Source organism: Oryx dammah, unplaced genomic scaffold (genome assembly GCF_014754425.2).
Source record: "Oryx dammah isolate SB20612 unplaced genomic scaffold, SCBI_Odam_1.1 HiC_scaffold_1, whole genome shotgun sequence".
Classification (NCBI taxonomy): Eukaryota; Metazoa; Chordata; class Mammalia; order Artiodactyla; family Bovidae; genus Oryx; species Oryx dammah.
Window position 1 is genome coordinate 94,887,786 of NW_024070185.1, and position 19,699 is coordinate 94,907,484.

The 19,699-nt window shown below is 47.0% G+C and overlaps 1 protein-coding gene across 3 annotated transcripts in view; it reads left to right on the top strand.

Annotated features, from left to right (window-relative positions):
• The window catches only part of ZNF462 (zinc finger protein 462), a 157,535-nt gene that overhangs the window by 50,892 nt on the left and 86,944 nt on the right, over positions 1 to 19,699 (top strand). For 2 of the 3 annotated variants that reach the window (XM_040237900.1, XM_040237892.1), the window contains exons 2-4: positions 10,799 to 11,048; positions 12,225 to 17,830; positions 18,591 to 18,755. In XM_040237900.1, coding sequence (XP_040093834.1) covers positions 10,826 to 11,048; positions 12,225 to 17,830; positions 18,591 to 18,755 — 5,994 coding nt within the window. In that variant the 5' untranslated portion in view covers positions 10,799 to 10,825. The remainder of the gene's footprint in view (positions 1 to 10,798; positions 11,049 to 12,224; positions 17,831 to 18,590; positions 18,756 to 19,699) is intronic. The other variant, XM_040237907.1, reaches the window with a different exon arrangement.

A 19,699-nucleotide genomic window follows, 5' to 3' on the forward strand; every position in this document is an offset into this window, starting at 1 on the left:
TGAGTCAGTTCTTCGCATCAGAGTGACCAAAGTATTGGAGTTTCAGCTTCAGCATCAGTCCTTACAATGAATATTCAGGACTGATTTCCTTTAGGATAGACTGGTTGGATCTCCTTGCAGTTCAAGGGACTCTCAAAAGTTTTTTCCAACACCACAGTTCAAAAGCATCAATTCTTTGGTGCTCAGCTTTCTTTATAGTCCAACTCTCACATCCATACATGACTACCGGAAAAACCATAGCCTTGACTAGACAGACCTTTGTTGGTAAAGTAATGTCTCTGCTTTTTAATATGCTGTCTAGGTTGATCATAGCTTTCCTTCCAAGGAGCGAGCATCTTTTAAATTCATGGCTGCAGTCACCATCTGCAGTGATTTTCGAGCCCCAAAACATAAAGTGTCTCACTGTTTCCATTGTTTCCCCATCTATTTAAATTCCTTAGCTATCATTTAAAAAAATATATTCCTAATTCTTGGGTACCTGCCAAATCCGTACATAAACACATAGTGTGTTTTTCCTATTTTCCTGGAATAGGGGTGGGAGAACCAGTGGATCTGAATGGGCTAGTTGGTTAGTTTAATAAGAGGGAAGACAGCCTTCTAATGATTTCTGATTGAGGTGGAAACCAAGGGGAGAAAAAAAAAGTCACAATCTTCATGAACAGGAGGACTTCATAGTGTTCACAGTTTACGATTCACACAAGCCCAGCCACTGTTTACCTTTCTAGAAAGCAATCTGCTTAAGGCTTTCATCCTGACAGGGTAGTTAGATCAGGAACTATGGTGTGATTATATTTTGTCAAATATAAGAAAGACTGGAAAGGTCATTGCCTTGCCTGAGTCAGGGCTTTGTGTACCACAGATAGAGGCATTCTTGGGGCAATTCTCATTTAAAGGAAGTGACTTGTCTGAATTTTCTGAGCGAACCATGAGCACAAAGCCATGAATAAGTCTTGCAGGGATTAAATTGGGATTTTTGTGGGCTTTTCCTCAAATACAAGAGGTTCTTCCTTATACTTCCGTATACTTTCAAAAGCCATAGATCCTTTCATTTTGTTTTATTTTTCTCCAAAAGTAGTAGGGAGCAAGGTAAGTTGTTCAAATGGTTTCTGGATTCATTCACTCTGTGTGTGTGCTCATCTCTCAGTCGTGTCTGGCTCTTTGTGACCCCATGGACTGTAACCTGCCAGGCTCCTCTGTCCATGGAATTTTCCCAGCAAGAACACTGGAATGAGTTGCGATTTCCCTTTCCATTTCACTCACTGAAACTGCAGAATTTAGACTTGGTGGAGTTGGCCAGACTTCCTGGGCCAGGCACAGATCTGGCCCTGAAGACAGGCCCAAGGCCTGTGGTCACGGAGACCTTCAAACGCACAGAGGAGCTGCTCAGAGCGTGGTTTGGTCTTTCACGTTGTGGAAGATGTCTTTGAATGCAGCTTGTGCTTACTCTGCGTCTTAATCAGTTCTATAATGAAGACCCAGCAGCATATCTGCAACTTCCCTTTAATTTTACAATTTTTATAATGAGAGTTCTTGTAGTGTGCAAAGTGCCTGTGGAAATGCAGCCAGCATTCTGAAGAGTCTATGAAGGAACACCGTGATTCTCTGTCTCCGCCATTGGGGCGAGGTTTGGCTTTAGAGGAGAGAAATCGGGTCTTTCTTGGTCTCCAGGCTCAGACAAGAATGTCTTCAGAGTTTCCAAGGAACTTCCAGATGGACCCATGACATTTCAGAGAATTCATTCAATCCAGAGAATAGTTTTCTGTCATTTGGAAGAACAAAATGAGCTGGGATCTCATTTGTCATGGTTGCCTTTTGAGAATTTTAGCACGTGGAGGCGTCTTCATTTGTTTTGTTTCTCAAGGAGTATATTGTTGAGACGCTTCTCAGAACAGGATTTATCTGGCGAACTGCAGGTTCCCCTTCCCAGACAATGAAGTCTGAAGCTCCTGAGATACCACCCTGCTTCCTCCCTTTCTTTTCTAGTCCCTTCTCTCCTCTTTTATCTCCTTGTTCAAATCACACGCTTCCTTTTCTAAGGACAGGAGAGCTGGCAGGCTGCCTATTGGCCTGTTGGCCTCAATTAGCCTTATATCATTGCAAAGGAATGCATGAATTCTCCAGAAGGTATGTACTATCTCTTTCCGTATTAGACACTCACTACCTGCTTTCATAATAGATCATTCAGAATGGCTTCTTGTTTACATATCTGATACTTTTGGAGGGGGTCACTTGGATTAAATCATCTCATTTGAATAATGGTCTCCAAGGTACCTGTTATGAAATATTACTCCAGCATGCTCTGTAAAACTTGAAAACTTGATTCAGGAGAACAAAGCTAAAATAAGAGAGAACCTGAAGACTAGCATCCTTGGTGGGAAGGGGGCTGGGGTTATTAACCTGCAGACTGTCTGCTTCAGGCTCTGTCCTGGAGATAGACCAGGCCAACCACATGAAACAGAGGCCATCCATGGGCATTGGCAGCACTCAGGGTCACCTAGTATTTCTTTGCTGCTATTTAAATTCTGTCTCATCTTGAGGGTTACATATGTGATTGCAAATTAATCCTTTCTCTTCTGAAAATTTGGTTTTGGGGAACAGCTGTGTCTCCCTTCTGAATTCCTTAATTATTTATCCTTCCTGATATGTTAAACCTTTCATTAGTGTGGTGAATTGCCAAGAGTACACAGAACTGCTTAGATCATGTAGCAAGCAGTATAAACATCGGATAGGACATTTGAAGACACCACATGGTGAGCCAGGATCTATAGTTGTACCAAATGTGGGATTGATGGAGGTAGCTTGTTGAAAGTTCTTTGTTGGTTTATTTTGCTGGCTTATTATTTTGTTAAATCACTATACCATAGGAAGAATATGTATGTCATTGGTAATTATTGGGAAGTGTTGTAACAGAACTCCTGTTAAATTTGGAGGGCACATGCCCATGTCTGAGTTCAAATTAAATCAAGTTATTTTATATCTACATACACATATGTATATATGTACGTGTAGAAAACAAGCACCCTATGATATATGTGTGTGTATATGGGCATGCATGGGCTCTGGGGTGTGTGTGTGTGTGTGTGTGTGTATGCATATTCTGTATTTACATTTGTAAGTATGATTCTAAACAACTGTTCCTTTTCCTGAAAGGAGGTTTTACCTCCATTTCTTGGAACACTCCTGGTTGGAAAGATACTTTAAATGATTTTTAAGTTATTAGCACTGCCACTTGGACTATGACAAGAGTAAATGATAAGTAGTGATACACAGCACACCGTGTTGCTGAAAGTAGCAACCCACACATACAAGTGGACTAGTGATTTTTTTCCCCTCATTTTTCAGCCTAAGCATGAAAATTCTTCTTTCTTCCCAAATCACATTCCTGGGGCTTGAAATGAAAGGTGCTAACCTCCCCAAACATCCTGCAGCTCTTCGACCTCATCATAGCAACAGTTTCTGATCTCAAATACATTTGCATTGTAGAATGATCTTTTAAGTTTCTGATTTTTCTGTCTTTCCAGCTGAACAGTTCCACAGTTTATGCATTCCACTACCTGACCTTGGGTAATTGGTTTTTCCATTCATAGGAAAGGAGAAAGTAAAAGCACAGACAACAGGTGCTCACTAAAGCCTTTTCTCAGAGTTATGATTCAGGAGAACTGGGAAGTTCGGTGTCTTATAAATGAAACTGGGTTTCTGGAGTGGACAGAGGAGAGGCACCTTATGGTGTTTCTGGTTCTATTTCTCGAAGGCTTTGAAGCGTATAATTAGTTGCTCCTGAATCCCTGTGGCTGCAGCGCTTCACGGCTTTATTTCTGGTCTGCAGTCCTTCAGTCGGAACAGTGTAGGTCCAGACAAGGCCTGCACGTTTTCACGTGGACACTTCCTGGAGACAGTTGGGATTTTGACTTGAAAATACTCATGCTGCATGCAAGCTTGGAGAACAGTGCTCCCCAGGCTGACCTGGGTGCAGGTTGGTGGTGGCAGGATTGTGGAAGCACCCTCCAGCCACCCAGGGTGCCTCCCTTCTCCTGTTGGGTCTGGGCAGTGACTGGGGAAGACACAGCATGAACCCCTGAAATGTAACCTTTCACTTTCACAGGAGGAAAACAGAGGCATAATGGGCCCCTGGAAATTCTAAACACAGAACATGGTGGGCAGATGGTAGAAATTAAAATTGGTGATTTTAAAGAATTGAAGTATAGTTGATTTACAATGTTGTGTTACTTTCTGATATACATATATATGTATAATATATTCCTTTTCAGATTCCTTTCCGTTAGAGTTTATTATAAGATATTGAACATATTTCCTTGTGCTGTACAGTAGGACCTTGTTATTTCATATATAGTAATTTGCTAATCTCAAACTCCTAATTTATCCTTCCCCCCACTCCCCTTTCCCTTTTGGTAACCATAACTTTATTTACTATGTCTTTGAGTCAGTTTGTTTTGTAAATAAATTGACAATTGCTGTTTTTAAGATTGAGAAAGAGCAGCCAGTGGCCATTCTTTCCATTTCCCTGTTCTCAAGTGTATATTCCCAACCTTTCACAAGATCTCTGGATTTTCCTTAAAAATGTCTTCAAGAGTTTATGCAACATGAAAGTTGGGTTTGGGGTTTTCCATTAAAACCCCACCTCGTGAAACACCCAGCCTATAAATGTAAAGTGAACAAACCAGCCAGTGGTAATCAGTAGTACTGCAAAGTCATGGAAAATTGGAATAGTCTAGAGCCTAGATCATTCAGGTATGCCCTAAATCAAATCCCTTATGATTATACAGTGGAAGTGAGAAATAGATTTAAGGGACTAGATCTGATAGAGTGCCTGATGAACTATGAACGGAGGTTCATGACATTGTACAGGAGACAGGGATCAAGACCATCCCCATGGAAAAGAAATGCAAAAAAGCAAAATGGCTGTCTAGGAAGACCTTACAAATAGCTGTGAAAAGAAGAGAAGTGAAAAGCAAAGGAGAAGAGGAAAGATATAAGCATCAGAATGCAGAGTTCCAAAGAATAGCAAGAGATAAGAAAGCCTTCCTCAGCGATCAATGCAAAGAAATAGAGGAAAACAGCAGAATGGGAAAGGAGAAGGTAATGGCACCCCAGTCCAGTACTCTTGCCTGGAAAATCCCATAGATGGAGGAGCCTGGTAGGCTGTAGTCCATGGGGTCGCTAAGAGTCGGACACGACTGAGCAACTTCCCTTTCACTTTTCACTTTGATGCATTGGAGAAGGAAATGGCAACCCACTCTAGTGTTCTTGCCTGGAGAATCCCAGGGACAGGGGAGCCTAGTGGGCTGCCGTCTATGGGGTCGCACAGAGTCGGACACGACTGAAGTGACTTAGTGGCAGCAGCAGAGATCTCTTCAAGAAAATTAGAGATACCAAGGGAACATTTCATGCAAAGATGGGCTCGATAAAGGACAGAAATGGTATGGATGGACCTAACAGAAGCAGAAGATATTAAGAAGAGGTGGCAAGAATACACAGAAGAACTGTACAAAAAAGATCTTCATGACCAAGATAATCATGATGATGTGATCACTCATCTAGAGCCAGACATCCTGGAATGTGAAGTCAAGTGGGCCTTAGAAAGCATCACTACAAACAAAGCTAGTGGAAGGGATGGAATTCCAGTTGAGCCTTTTCAAATCCTGAAAGATGATGCTGTGAAAGTGCTGCACTCAATATGCCAGCAAATTTGGAAAACTCAGCAGTGGCCACAGGACTGGAAAAGGTCCGTTTTCATTCCAATCCCAAAGAAAGGCAGTGCCAAAGAATGCTCAAACTACTGCTCAACTGCACTCATCTCACACACTAGTAAAGTAATGCTCAAAATTCTCCAAGCCTGACTTCAGCAATACATAAACCGAACTTTCAGATGTTCAAGCGGGTTTTATAAAAGGCAGAGGAACCAGAGATCAAATTGCCAACATCCGCTGGATCATGGAAAAAGCAAGAGAGTTCCAGAAAAACATCTATTTCTGCTTTCTTGACTATGCCAAAGCCTTTGACTGTGTGGATTACAATAAACTGTGGAAAATTCTGAAAGAGATGGGAATACCAGAGTACCTAACCTGCCTCTTGAGAAATCTGTATGCAGGTCAGGAAGCAACAGTTAGAACTGGACATGGAACAACTGGTTCCAAATAGGAAAAGGAGTACGTCAAGGCTGTATATTGTCACCCTGCTTATTTAACTTCTATGCAGAAATCATGAGAAATGCTGGACTGGAAGAAACAGAAGCTGGAATCAAGATTGCCGGGAGAAATATCAGTCACCTCAGATATGCAGATGACACCACCCTTATGGCAGAAAGTGAAGAGGAGCTAAAAAGCCTCTTGATGAAAGTAAAAGAGGAGAGTGAAAAAGTTGGCTTAAAGCTCAACATTCAGAAAACTAAGATCATGGCATCTGGTCCCATCATTCCATGGGAAATAGATGGGGAAACAGTGGAAACAGTGTCAGACTTTATTTTCGGGGGCTCCAAAATCACTGCAGATGGTGACTGCAGCCATGAAATTAAAAGACGCTTACTCCTTGGAAGGAAAGTTATAACCAACCTAGATAGCATATTCAAAAGCAGAGACATTACTTTGCCAACAAAGGTCAAAGCTATGGTTTTTCCAGGAGTCATGTATGGATATGAGAGTTGGACTGTGAAGAAAGCTGAGTGCTGAAGGATTGATGCTTTTGAACTGTGGTGTTGGAGAAGACTCTTGCGAGTCCCTTAGACTGCAAGGAGATCCAACCAGTCCATTCTAAAGGAGATCAGCCCTGGGATTTCTTTGGAAGAACTGATACTAAAGCTGAAACTCCAGTACTTTGGCCACCTCATGCGAAGAGTTGACTCATTGGAAAAGACTGATGCTGGGAGGGATTGGGGACAGGAGGAGGAAAAGGGGTCGACAGAGGATAAGATGGCTGGATGGCATCACCGACTCGATAGACCTGAGTTTGAGTGAACTCTGGGAGTTGGTGATGGACAGGAAGGCCTGGCGTGCTGCAATTCATGGGGTCGCAAAGAGTTGGACACGACTGAGCGACTGAACTGACTGACTGAACTGAGAGGTTTCATGTTAGGAGGACTAATCACATTAGGTCTTAGCTTATTTGGGAACAAACCCATATTCATCTGCCTGCCAAGGCATCATCCTGGATGGTGTTGAGAGTCTAGTCTTCCGATGCCTGTTTGACCTTGAATGGTCTAGAGATATTGTATTGGGAGTAGGAGATGGGGGTGGGGGGTGCTTGTTTGATTTGTAGATTTATCTCATGACCTTTTGAAATAGCATTTCTTTCTAGTTAGTTCAGAAGCTTTCTCTTCTGCTTTTGATTTTGCTGATTTGGTCAGTGGGAAAAAAAAATATTGCTAATAATCTCACTATCGCAGCTGTACTTTTAAATAAAGTAAGTAGATAGGAGATCAAGGCTGTTAACTTTAAATCATCATTTGGTAGTTGTCAGTGTCTGGTTTAGCCTTTTAGGGTTGCTGTTCTTTCTGGGTTGATGAAACAGTCAAATATGCAGGAGCGTATTTCTCATCTTTGTTCCCATCTTTGTTGTTGGCTTCTCAGAGGATTACCATCTGCTGCAAAAACATCCTTGGGTTGATGAATGGGTCATCCTCAGGTCCAGCTTTCCTTGTCTCTCTCCTCCCCTCTTCCGCCTCCTCCTCCTCTCGCTTCTTGCCCATGTGTCCGTCCTCAGACTCATAAACACATCAAGTTTCTGTGTCTTTGATTGTTGAGGCCATGCTGGCAATTTCTGTTTTCTTCTTCTGTCAACGTCTCCAGGAGCAATATGTGGACAAAGACAAAATGCCTTTCAGAGGAGGCTACATCCTCATTTCAGGACATCAAATTGAAGGCCGTTCAGCCGTACCTGACGCTGGTTCTCTCGGCAGCCTGGAGATTAACCTCTTCCAAGGCTCTGCGCTATTTTTGAGGTAGAGTCTGCAACAACATTAAAGCTAGAACCTATTAGGAAATCACTTTCATCATCTCTTCTTTTTCCAAATCAGGGCCTTTTTTTTTTTTTTTCTTGATCTCCTAACCCTTTAATCTCCTTTGTAGCGGAACAAGAAGGCTGTTGATTTGTGTTTGCATCCAGTGAAGTCTGAATCCTTGATAACAGCTTTGGAAGACACCAACATATTAGAGACCCGTGTGGAGAGATGAGTTTCATCTCGGGGTGGAGGACTTAATGCCAAAGGTGTCCTGCTTTCCTTGGGCAGAACTGTCATTTTTTGGGTGGATGTAGTGAGAATGAGGCTCAAACTTTCCAAAAGACACACAGCAGAAAGCCTTCTGTTACATTATGTCTAAAGGCTTGAAGTTTTGAAGGGAAGAGATTTTGTTTTCCTCTCGGCTACACAATGGAGCTTTCAGAGAACCTCTTTTAAAAGGAATAGCTACAGCCTTTGTGTTGAAGGGTGTGCCTGTTGGCAGGGTCTGCTGATGCAGACAGACTGGCTGGTGATTAACAAAGGTCATTAGACTTTGGAATCCGGCAAGCAGAGTCGGATGGTATGTCTTCTGTGTGTGGAAGGACGACTCCCAAGAAGCCAAGGCATTCTGGAGGTTTCCCCCCTCCAGCACACCCCCAAAGGCTGCTGGAGAACAGGGTCATGTCCAGGAACGTCCTGCAGTAACCAGAGCTGTGCTGGGATGAACGTACCAGCCCATCAATCATGGGATAAAAGAACCTTCGGGAGATCCTTGGTGAATGACATGTGAGGAGGAGAAAGGTGCTGCTTTTTCGGGAAGGAGTGAAAACAGTTCCTTCTTTGTTGAGAGGAGGAGGGCAGAGGAGGGGCCCAGACTGCTCCTCTCCTGTTTCCTCTGCCTGTCAGCCTGGCAGCATCCATCCCAGAGAAGCCATGTTGTGCTCGGAGGGGAAGCTCTGAGCTAAAATGGCCGCTCCTAAAGCTCAGAGGACTAGGGCAGCTTAGTGAGTCTTAGAGCTTCAGTGACGCAGGAGCTCCTATCTCTTGAAAGTGTGATAAACACATTCAGCAGAGCTGTGGCTTGTTTGGCTGAGATGAAAGGACTAAGCTGGGGGGATGGGGAGCGCACCCTGGATGATCCGCCTTTTTGCTGTGAAGTGTTCTAAATGCAGGAGTCGTCTGCACTATGGAAAAATTTGTTTTCAGGTCTAATGGGCTGTGCGAAAAGGAGAAGTGGGGTGGGGCGTCCGTGTCGGCTGTAATTTGATCCAGAGCTGATAGCAACCTCTTCTACACAATTTGGGTTGGTGCTGAGACAGAAAAAAGCTGGTGTGGCCCGGAACATGGAGGCTGAGTTAGCTGAAAAGAAGTCTGGTGCACAGTTCAGGGTTTATTGAAAAAGGAGAAACTGCTGGGTGAAAGGAGAGAAGGTAAATAAGTGCCTCTCGCCCTACGAGCTCAGGCTGTCCAGAGCTGGACTTGCCAGGAGTTATTTTCACAGGCTATCAGCAGGAGCATTCTTTCAGAAAAAATCCTCCTGTCATAGCTCCTTTCACTACATTGACAGATTCCTCGACTTTATTCCCCTTGCAGAAATAATTGATCTTTTACAATAAAAGTATAGGAAGGTGCCAAATACAATCAAAGTAGTAAAAGGTTTGGCTGTGGCTTTTGTGCTTGGACATCTGGTTCTAGATTTCATTGGCTTCGTAGAGTTTGCCATGAGCTCAGTGAAGTAACTCCATCATTAGGATAATAACTGGGTATCTCAATTCAGGATATACATGAAGATAGGAAGGGCATGCCTTCTAATACATTTTTAACTTCTTAATGGTGAGTCTCTCCATTGAGTTTATGGGAAGCTATGTGTATCTTTCAGTCACACAGTAAATAGCAGGGCAAAAGTGGCCAGGGCAAGTTTTGCCTTATTCGAAATCAGCTTCCCAGCTTTTTATGCCCAAGTATGTACTTCAGATTCATAAAGGGGAAAAGTGGAAAAAGAGGAGGTCCTGCCTTAGAAGCCCTTCTTCCAAACCACATGTGTTTCTGTTGCCTTAGTGTGAATTAAGGTACCAAGGTGCAACTTGAAACTAGAAACTGGATTGTCATCTAGAGTTGGTTGTTTGAGAATCTCATGAGAAATATTTTATGACCTAATTAGATTGGAGAAGCTGTTAGGTTATAATTGGTAGGTAGTAAAAAGCAAATAACCATTTAGCTCATGAAAAAAAAAATACCCTGTGTAAGAAAGGGAAGGAAGAAGGAGGTGTATCTTAATATCAGTTAAGATAGTAGAAGAATAAAAAGTACAGTAAAAGCTTTTTCCACTGCTACTCTGAGGTTCCACACTGTTTCACCATTTGCTGATAAAACATTGATGTTCTTGTATTAAAACTGCTAATGAAGATTGAAGTTTACTCTTTCTTCTATATGGGCAGTCTCTTTACTTCTGAGAAGATTCCGGTTCAGAAAGAAAATAGGTCTCAGCCAGAATCAAAGTCAGTATTAACTTATCAAGAAATCTCAAATCAGTTAAGACATTCAGAAGCTACGAAAACTTTTGAAGTATTAAGGGTTTTCTTGACAAATGGCATTTGAAGATATATCAAACTAGAAAAAGTTTATCTTTTTTTTTTTCCTCCTTTCTTTGAAGTTATGATGTCAAGGACACCATTCCTATTATGTCTGATTTCCTTTCTTTGACCACTGTTGCATCTGGCAAAGTCCAGTGAGAGAAATTGGCTGATATTGGAATTCTTCCATTAGTGGACTCGTAGCCCCACCAGCTTGGGGGTATGCAATGAGTGCAGGCCTTAAGACGTTTTGTTCTGCCTTCTGCCCCAGGTTCCTAATGTGAGAGAGTAGACCCAGATGATGGAGGTGCTTCAGTGTGATGGCTGTGACTTCAGAGCCCCATCTTACGAAGATCTCAAGGCGCACATCCAGGATGTCCACACGGCATTTCTACAGCCGACGGACGTTGCTGAAGACAACGCGAATGAGTCACGATCTGGGTCCATGAATGCCAGTAACCAGACCGAGGTGGAGTTTTCATCTATAAAGGATGAATTTGCGATTGCAGAGGATTTAACAGGTAAATCTGTCCTAGGATTGATGCGTCTGGTGTATTTCACTACCCTCATCTATTTTGAGCCTATAGCTGTGGTTCTTTTTTAAAATTTTTTGACAGGAAAGTAGGGTTTACTGGTGGGCATGAGTAAGGAGGTGACAACATCAAGACTCTAACAAATGCAGAGCCTGCCATTTGTCCAGAGGGTCATGATAAGGGGTGTATTTGACCCCACCGCCATCTGGGATGAGCCACTTTTCTGCACCATATTTCCAGATTCGTCTGCAGGAAACTTAGTAAATCCCCACTTCCTGGAGGAGTGGCTCTTCTAGTGGCCTAGGAACTTGAACTTGGCCCTGTGGAGGGCCTCAATCACATACTCCTTGTTCTACAACTTGGTATGAATGGATATTATGACTTGGCCAATGTGAACCCTGGCCGCTGTGTCTTGGGGCTTTCTAAAGTCCCAGCACATAACCTGTCTGGAGCCTGGCTTGGGGTTGGCATGCCAGTCAGGAATGTCCCCTGGAGGGGACTGTCCTCAAGTTCCTTAGAGCAACCTGTGTAGGCAAAGGCTGTGTACCCTACTGAGGCAGCTGTAGCCATGGTTCTTGACATGCACATCTCCTACAAAGTTTCTCGCTCCCTGTGAGCCATTTTTCTTTTTTCTTTCGCTCCACCACGCAAATTGCGGGATCTTGGTTCCCTGACTGGAGATTGAACCTGGGCCATGGCAGGGAAAGTATAGAGTCCTAAGCCCTGGAATCCCCCTTTGTGAGCCGTGTTTGTGATTTGGGCATCATGTTTCTCTTATTGAGTAGCCCAGGCAATAGTCCTTTCAGCTTCCTTATGTCTCTTTGCTTCCTTTCAATTTGGAGCATAAGGTAGTATCTTGGAAAGTTCTAGAATGAATATCGCAGTTTGTGAAACTTGCACAGCTCTGTGGCGCATAGATAGAGATGAGGGGAGTCTTGCACCTGAAGCCGAGCACTACCTTCCATCCATGAGAGGCAACATGTGTATGTTCATTAACACTTCGTTACTACTCTTCAGGGCCTCATCTTGAGATGTTAGGCCTTTTGAATGTGATGTTTATTAATGAAGAATAATTGAAAAGCAAACTGGATTTGCATGATTGAGTTTCTTGATTTGCTTTTGCTTTGCGCTTCTCTGCCCACTTACTTTATGCTTTCTCTTTAGGTCAAAATGCAGCCACATTGGGGACTGGAAGTTACTATGGCCATAGTCCAGGATATTACAGTCAGCATATTGCCCCTAATCCCAAACCAACAAACAAGTTTTTCCAATGCAAGTTCTGTGTACGCTACTTCAGGTCAAAAAACCTCCTCTTTGAACACACTAGGAAGGTCCACGGAGCTCAAGCTGAAGGGAGTTCAGCCGGACCCCCTATTCCAGGATCCTTAAATTATAATATCATGATGCATGAGGGATTTGGAAAGGTCTTCTCTTGCCAGTTTTGCACATACAAGTCACCAAGGAGGGCAAGAATAATTAAGCATCAGAAGATGTATCACAAAAACAATTTGAAGGAGACCACTGCTCCCCCCCCTGCCCCCGCTCCAATGCCAGACCCGGTGGTCCCACCCATGTCCCTGCAGGACCCCTGCAAGGAACTGCCAGCAGAGGTGGTGGAGCGCAGCATCTTAGAATCAATGGTCAAGCCACTGACCAAGTCTCGAGGCAACTTTTGCTGCGAGTGGTGTAGCTATCAGACCCCCCGCCGAGAACGCTGGTGTGACCATATGATGAAGAAGCACCGCAGCATGGTCAAGATCCTGTCCAGTCTCAGGCAGCAGCAAGAAGGGACAAATGTGCCTGAGGCGCAGAACAAGAACGACCTCAGCCCCACTTCTAACTCCACCTATTTGTCCATGAATGCTGCCAGCCGGGAGTTACCCAACACTAACGTCTCCAACTTCAGGGGCTCCATGGGCAACTCCATCATGAGACCCAATTCTTCTTCCACTTCCAAGTTTTCGCCCATGTCTTACTCTCAGATGAAGCCGAAGTCACCTCACAATTCTGGCCTCGTTAACTTGGCGGAGAGATCCCGTTACGGAATGCCCGAGATGACCAGTTCTTCTGCTGACCTGGAAACTAACAGCATGCTGAATGACTCCAGTTCTGATGAAGAGTTAAATGAAATAGACAGTGAAAATGGCTTAAATGCTATGGATCACCAGACAGTAGGCATGTCTGCAGAACAGCTGATGGGCTCAGATGGCAACAAATTATTGGAGACCAAGGGGATCCCATTTAGAAGATTCATGAATAGGTTCCAGTGCCCCTTTTGTCCTTTCCTCACCATGCATCGACGTAGTATTTCCCGTCACATAGAAAACATCCACTTATCTGGAAAGACAGCCGTCTACAAATGTGACGAGTGTCCGTTTACTTGCAAGAGCTCGTTAAAACTTGGGGCTCACAAACAGTGTCACACGGGTACCACATCAGATTGGGATGCTGTGAATTCCCAGGGTGAAAGCATTTCCTCCTCGCTGAATGAAGGTGTCGTGTCTTACGAGAGCTCAAGCATCAATGGCAGAAAGTCAGGCGTCCTGTTGGATCCCTTGCAGCAGCAACAGCCGCCCCCACCTCCACCGCCACCGCCGCCACCACCTCCGTCGCAGCCGCCGCAGCTACAGTCGTCCCATCAGGTGCCGCCCCAGCCCCAGCTGCCCCCGCCGCCTCCCCCGCCGCCCGCGCAAGCCCCACCCCTGCACCCCTACAAGTGCACCATGTGTAATTACTCCACCACGACTCTGAAAGGGCTGCGAGTTCATCAGCAGCACAAACACTCTTTCTGCGACAACTTGCCAAAATTCGAGGGGCAGACCTCAAACCTGCCATTGGACAGCGAGACAGACAGCCACCCCTCTTCCAGCAACACTGTGAAGAAAAGTCAGACCTCAATTCTTGGGTTGTCCTCCAAGAACAATTTTGTCGCCAAGGCCTCTAGGAAGCTCGCTAACGACTTTCCACTCGACTTATCGCCCGTGAAGAAGAGGACCAGGATTGACGAGATAGCAAGCAACCTGCAGAGCAAAATTAACCAAACAAAACAGCAGGAAGATGCGGTGATCAACGTGGAAGATGATGAGGAGGAAGAGGAGGACAATGAAGTGGAGATCGAGGTGGAGCTGGACAGGGAGGAAGACCCGCCGGAGCCCGTCCTGGAGGTGCCCACGCCCTTTTCTGCCCAGCAGATCTGGGCGAGAGATGCCCCTGAGCCCCCGAAGGAGCCCAACTTCAGAACTGTTGCTCATGATTACAATGCCACCAATGGGGCTGAAATAGAGCTCACCCTTTCTGAAGATGAAGAGGATTATTACGGCCCCTCCACCAACATGAAAGATCACCAGGTTTCCAATACCACTCTGCTCAACACCCAGACTCCTATCTACGCAACTGAGCACAGTAATGAAAATACTGACTTCAGCGACTCGGGAAGACTTTATTACTGCAAACACTGTGACTTTAACAACAAGTCTGCCCGGAGCGTCAGCACCCACTACCAGCGCATGCACCCGTACATTAAGTTCAGCTTCAGGTACATCTTGGACCCCAATGATCACAGTGCAGTGTACCGGTGCCTGGAATGCTACATCGACTACACCAACTTTGAAGACCTGCAGCAGCATTACGGCGAACACCACCCGGAAGCCATGAACGTCCTCAACTTTGACCACTCGGACCTGATCTACCGCTGTCGCTTTTGCTCCTACACAAGCCCGAACGTCCGAAGCCTGATGCCACATTACCAAAGAATGCATCCCACCGTGAAGATTAACAATGCCATGATATTTTCCAGCTATGTGGTGGAGCAGCAGGAGGGGCTAGGCACAGAATCCCAGACGCTGCGGGAGATCCTGAACTCGGCTCCGAAGAACATGGCCACGTCCACTCCCGTGGCCCGTGGTGGCGGTATGCCAGCTCCGTTCCCCAAAAACACTCCTTCCAAGACCTTTCCTCCAGAATGTGAAAATCAGAAGGACCCCTCGGTCAACACCGTTGTCGTGTACGACTGTGACGTTTGCTCCTTCGCGAGCCCCAACATGCACTCTGTGTTGGTTCATTATCAGAAGAAACACCCAGAAGAAAAGGCTTCCTACTTTAGGATCCAGAAAACCATGCGAATGGTGTCTGTGGACAGGGGCTCTGCCCTTTCTCAGTTATCATTTGAGGTGGGTGCTCCAATGTCTCCCAAAATGTCCACCATGGGTTCCCCCCCCCCCCCACAACCCCCGCCACCAGACCTCAGTACTGAGCTTTACTACTGCAAACACTGTTCCTACAGCAATCGGTCAGTTGTGGGAGTCCTTGTCCACTACCAGAAAAGACACCCAGAAATAAAGGTTACTGCCAAATATATCAGACAGGCTCCTCCCACAGCTGCAATGATGAGAGGGCCGGAGGGGCCCCATGGTTCCCCCCGGCCACCCGCCCCTATGCAACAGCTCAACCGGAGCAGCTCCGAGAGAGATGGCCCTCCCGTGGAGAATGAGATGTTTTTTTGCCAGCACTGTGATTATGGGAACCGGACGGTCAAAGGTGTCCTCATTCATTATCAGAAGAAGCACCGAGACTTCAAGGCCAACGCGGACGTGATCCGGCAGCACACAGCCACCATCCGAAGCCTCTGCGACCGCAACCAGAAGAAGCCTGCCAGCTGCATGCTGGTCTCCCCCTCGGGTGTGGAGCGGGACAAAACAAAACTGCGAGCGCTCAAGTGTAGGCAGTGCTCGTACACCTCCCCTTATTTTTATGCCCTAAGGAAGCATATCAAGAAAGACCACCCTGCCCTGAAGGCCACGGTCACGTCCATCATGCGATGGGCATTTCTAGATGGCTTGATAGAAGCTGGCTACCACTGCGAGTGGTGCATCTATTCCCACACAGAGCCAAGCGGTTTGCTCCTGCATTACCAAAGGAGGCACCCCGAGCATTACGTGGATTATACCTACATGGCCACCAAGCTCTGGGCAGGGCCAGACCCGTCCCCTCCCTCTCTCACTGTGCCAGCTGAAGCCAAAACATACAGATGCAGAGACTGTGTTTTCGAAGCCCTCTCCATCTGGGACATCACCAATCACTACCAAGCATTCCACCCTTGGGCCATGAACGGGGACGAGTCGGTGCTGCTGGATATCATCAAGGAGAAAGATGCCGTGGAGAATCCCATGTCTTCCTCTGAAGACCTGGTGGGCCCTGTGAGTTGTGAAAACAGTATGCCCGGCCCGCTTCCTGAGCAGGAAGCCGAATGCCCCGAGGATGCCAGGCTTTCCCCTGAGAAGACCATCCAGCTTGCCTCAGCTAACCCCGCCATCTCCTCCACCCCATATCAGTGTACGGTGTGTCAGTCTGAATATAACAACCTGCATGGCCTTCTGACCCACTATGGGAAGAAGCACCCAGGCATGAAGGTGAAGGCTGCCGACTTTGCCCAGGACATCGATATCAACCCCGGCGCTGTCTACAAATGCAGGCACTGCCCTTATATCAACACCCGCATCCACGGAGTCCTGACCCACTACCAGAAGCGACATCCGGCCATCAAGGTGACCGCAGAGGACTTCGTGCATGACGTGGAGCAGTCCACCGACATAGCCCAGAACGACGTAGAGGAGACGAGCAGGATCTTCAAGCAAGGGTACGGCGCCTACCGCTGCAAACTGTGTCCCTACACACACGGCACTTTGGAGAAACTCAGAATCCACTATGAGAAGTACCACAACCAGCCGGAGTTCGACGTCTTTTCCCAGTCGCCCCCGAAGCTGCCCATGTCCCTTGAGCCCGAGATAACCACTGAAGTGAGCCCCTCCCAGGTCTCGGTGATGGAAGACGAGGTGGGAGAGGAGCCCGTGTCCACGTCTCACTTCGCTACCTCGCACCTCGTGTCCCACACTGTGTTCCGGTGCCAGCTCTGCAAGTACTTCTGCTCCACGCGGAAGGGCATCGCCCGGCACTACCGCATCAAGCACAACAACGTGCGCGCCCAGCCCGAGGGCAAGAACAACCTTTTCAAGTGCGCCCTGTGTGCTTACACCAACCCCATCCGCAAAGGGCTGGCTGCCCACTACCAGAAGCGCCACGACATCGACGCCTACTACACCCACTGCCTGGCGGCCTCCAGAACCATCAGCGACAAGCCCAACAAGGTGATCATCCCGTCGCCACCCAAGGATGACTCCCCGCCACTCAGCGAAGAGCTGCGACGCGCCGTGGAGAAGAAGAAGTGCTCCCTGTGCGCCTTCCAGTCCTTCAGCAAGAAGGGCATCGTGTCCCATTACATGAAGCGCCACCCGGGGGTCTTTCCCAAGAAGCAGCACGCCAGCAAGCTAGGGGGCTACTTCACCGCGGTCTACGCTGACGAGCACGAGAAGCCGATGCTGCTGGAAGATTCGGAAGAGAGAGGTGGCTTCGAGAAAGCCGAGGTGGAGGGAAACGAAGGGCAGGACATCGAGTGGCTCCCGTTCCGCTGCATCAAGTGCTTCAAGCTGTCCTTTAGCACGGCTGAGCTGCTGAGCATGCACTACACGGACCACCATAGCCGGGACCTCAAGAGGGACTTCGTCATCCTGGGCGGCGGCCCCCGGCTGCAGGGCTCCGCCTACCAGTGCAAGCACTGCGAGAGCAAACTGCAGAGCACCGCCGAGCTGACCTCGCACTTGAACATTCACAATGAGGAATTCCAGAAGCGTGCCAAACGTCAGGAGAGGAGGAAACAGCTTTTGAGCAAGCAGAAATATGCAGATGGTGCTTTTGCAGATTTCAAACAAGAGAGGGTAAGGATATGTTTTGATTTCCCTTCCCCCAGGAGGCCTCTCATCACTGGTGCCCACATGCACTTCTTCGCTGCCAGCCAAACCGCTCCGGGCTTCCTAGTGACTTAGCTTGCCAGAGAGCTCAATAAGTCAATTAAACATTTCGAGCTTGATTATCTCCCCCATTCTCTGCTCACCCTTCTCCACGGCCCCGGCCCCCCACCCTGTGGTCCCTCCCAAGGCTCCCCAGGGGAGGGTCGGGTGGTTTTCCTGTATTATCCGAGGCCTAGTTCACGACAACCGCTCGCTCTCTTAACCAAGGCAGTTGTGGGCCATCTCTCGTGTCCTTAGTGCTTCTCAGCCACGCCTTGGTTTGCAGTGTCGGCTCCACGAACCAGACATCTCCAGGAGTAGATTTTTGTTTTTCTTTAATTTTTTTTGGTCAAGAAGTTCACTCATGGCATAGCTCATGCAACGTTTCACCTGCGTAGTTGAACAATGGGTTTGAAAGCCAGATAACTGGGTGGCAGTGACGATGAGGCTTCTGCACCGAGAACTTCTCTCCTTACAAGTCATCACCTATTGGGGTTCTGGAGACTTTGCATAGTCGGCAGCGCGCCTCGCCTCTGATGAATTCATTATGTAAAAGTGCTCGCATATATCTCTCTTGGTTTTTAACCTGCTAATCTGCTGTAACGTAAAATCTAGTAAGCTGCAAGAATAAATGCCGGCCATTGAGGGAGGGCTTGGAGTACTGATGGCTACCACTGTATTTTACCAGCCTTTTGGTCACTTAGAAGAGGTGCCAAAGATCAAGGAGAGGAAGGTGGTGGGCTACAAGTGTAAATTCTGTGTGGAAGTGCATCCGACGCTCCGAGCCATCTGCAACCACCTCCGCAAGCACGTCCAGTACGGCAGTGTCCCCGCTGTGTCCGCCGCCGTGAAGGTGAGCACTGGGAAGGTCTGGATGAGAAGTCTTGTGTGTGAGCCATTCGCATTCCTAATCCACGCCGCTGCTCAGAGACACTCAGGAAAGGGTGTCCCAGACGTGGGCATTCCTGAGTTACACTGGGGTCGGTCTGGCTTGTTTTGATTTCTTTACAGGTTGGATCTTCCTCATCTGCCGTGTCTCCACCCAGTTGCGTTTCGATCTGGTTTCCTTCCACGTGGATAGTTCAGTGGAAACAGAAGATCCGGGCCTCAGGATACAGGAGGCTTCGGGTCACCTTCCTGTGCTGTGTTTGTCTGCGCTTCCAAGTGTTTCGAGCTCTTGAGAGGAGCCCCGTGGGTTCTCTCCCCATCCTCTTCTGCTCTTCCCACTGCCTAACTGCTTGTCTGTCTTTCTCCCATGGTAATGGTACAGAGAGCCCAGGAAAATCTGTCTTTTAACTTCTTATTCTGGGTCCTCGGAGGAGCATTAAGAAACGTTAAATCTAAACCTGAAAGCCTTCAAGTCACAGGTGGCCCTGTGAGCCCTTTGGCCTGATTTGTCCCCTTTCCCTATATGTTGCTGACAAGCGCCTCCTGTCTGCCTCCGATGTGTTATCAAGCCACCTGTTTTGAACATCACAATCTTAAATATTAGTCACTGTTGTAATAACCAAGCCGCCATCCCTGCTTTCTAGGGTATTGTTAGCCACTGATCAGTTTCAAGCAGAGAAGTTAGTTCAGGGCTCTGCCCTATCTCTTTGGATCCATGAATGTGTTTTTGTCATCGGCCCTTCTCGATCTTGCGTCCTGTTTTGCCATCGTGGCCTGGAGGTAAAACTTCCGCTTTTCCCATTGAAGACTTGGAGCCTTCCTGCTGGCGACACAGCCGTGAGTGGTGCAGGGACCAGCAGTGGCCAGGCCATCCTGGTGTGTCCCAGGATAGGACGCCGCCATTGTGGT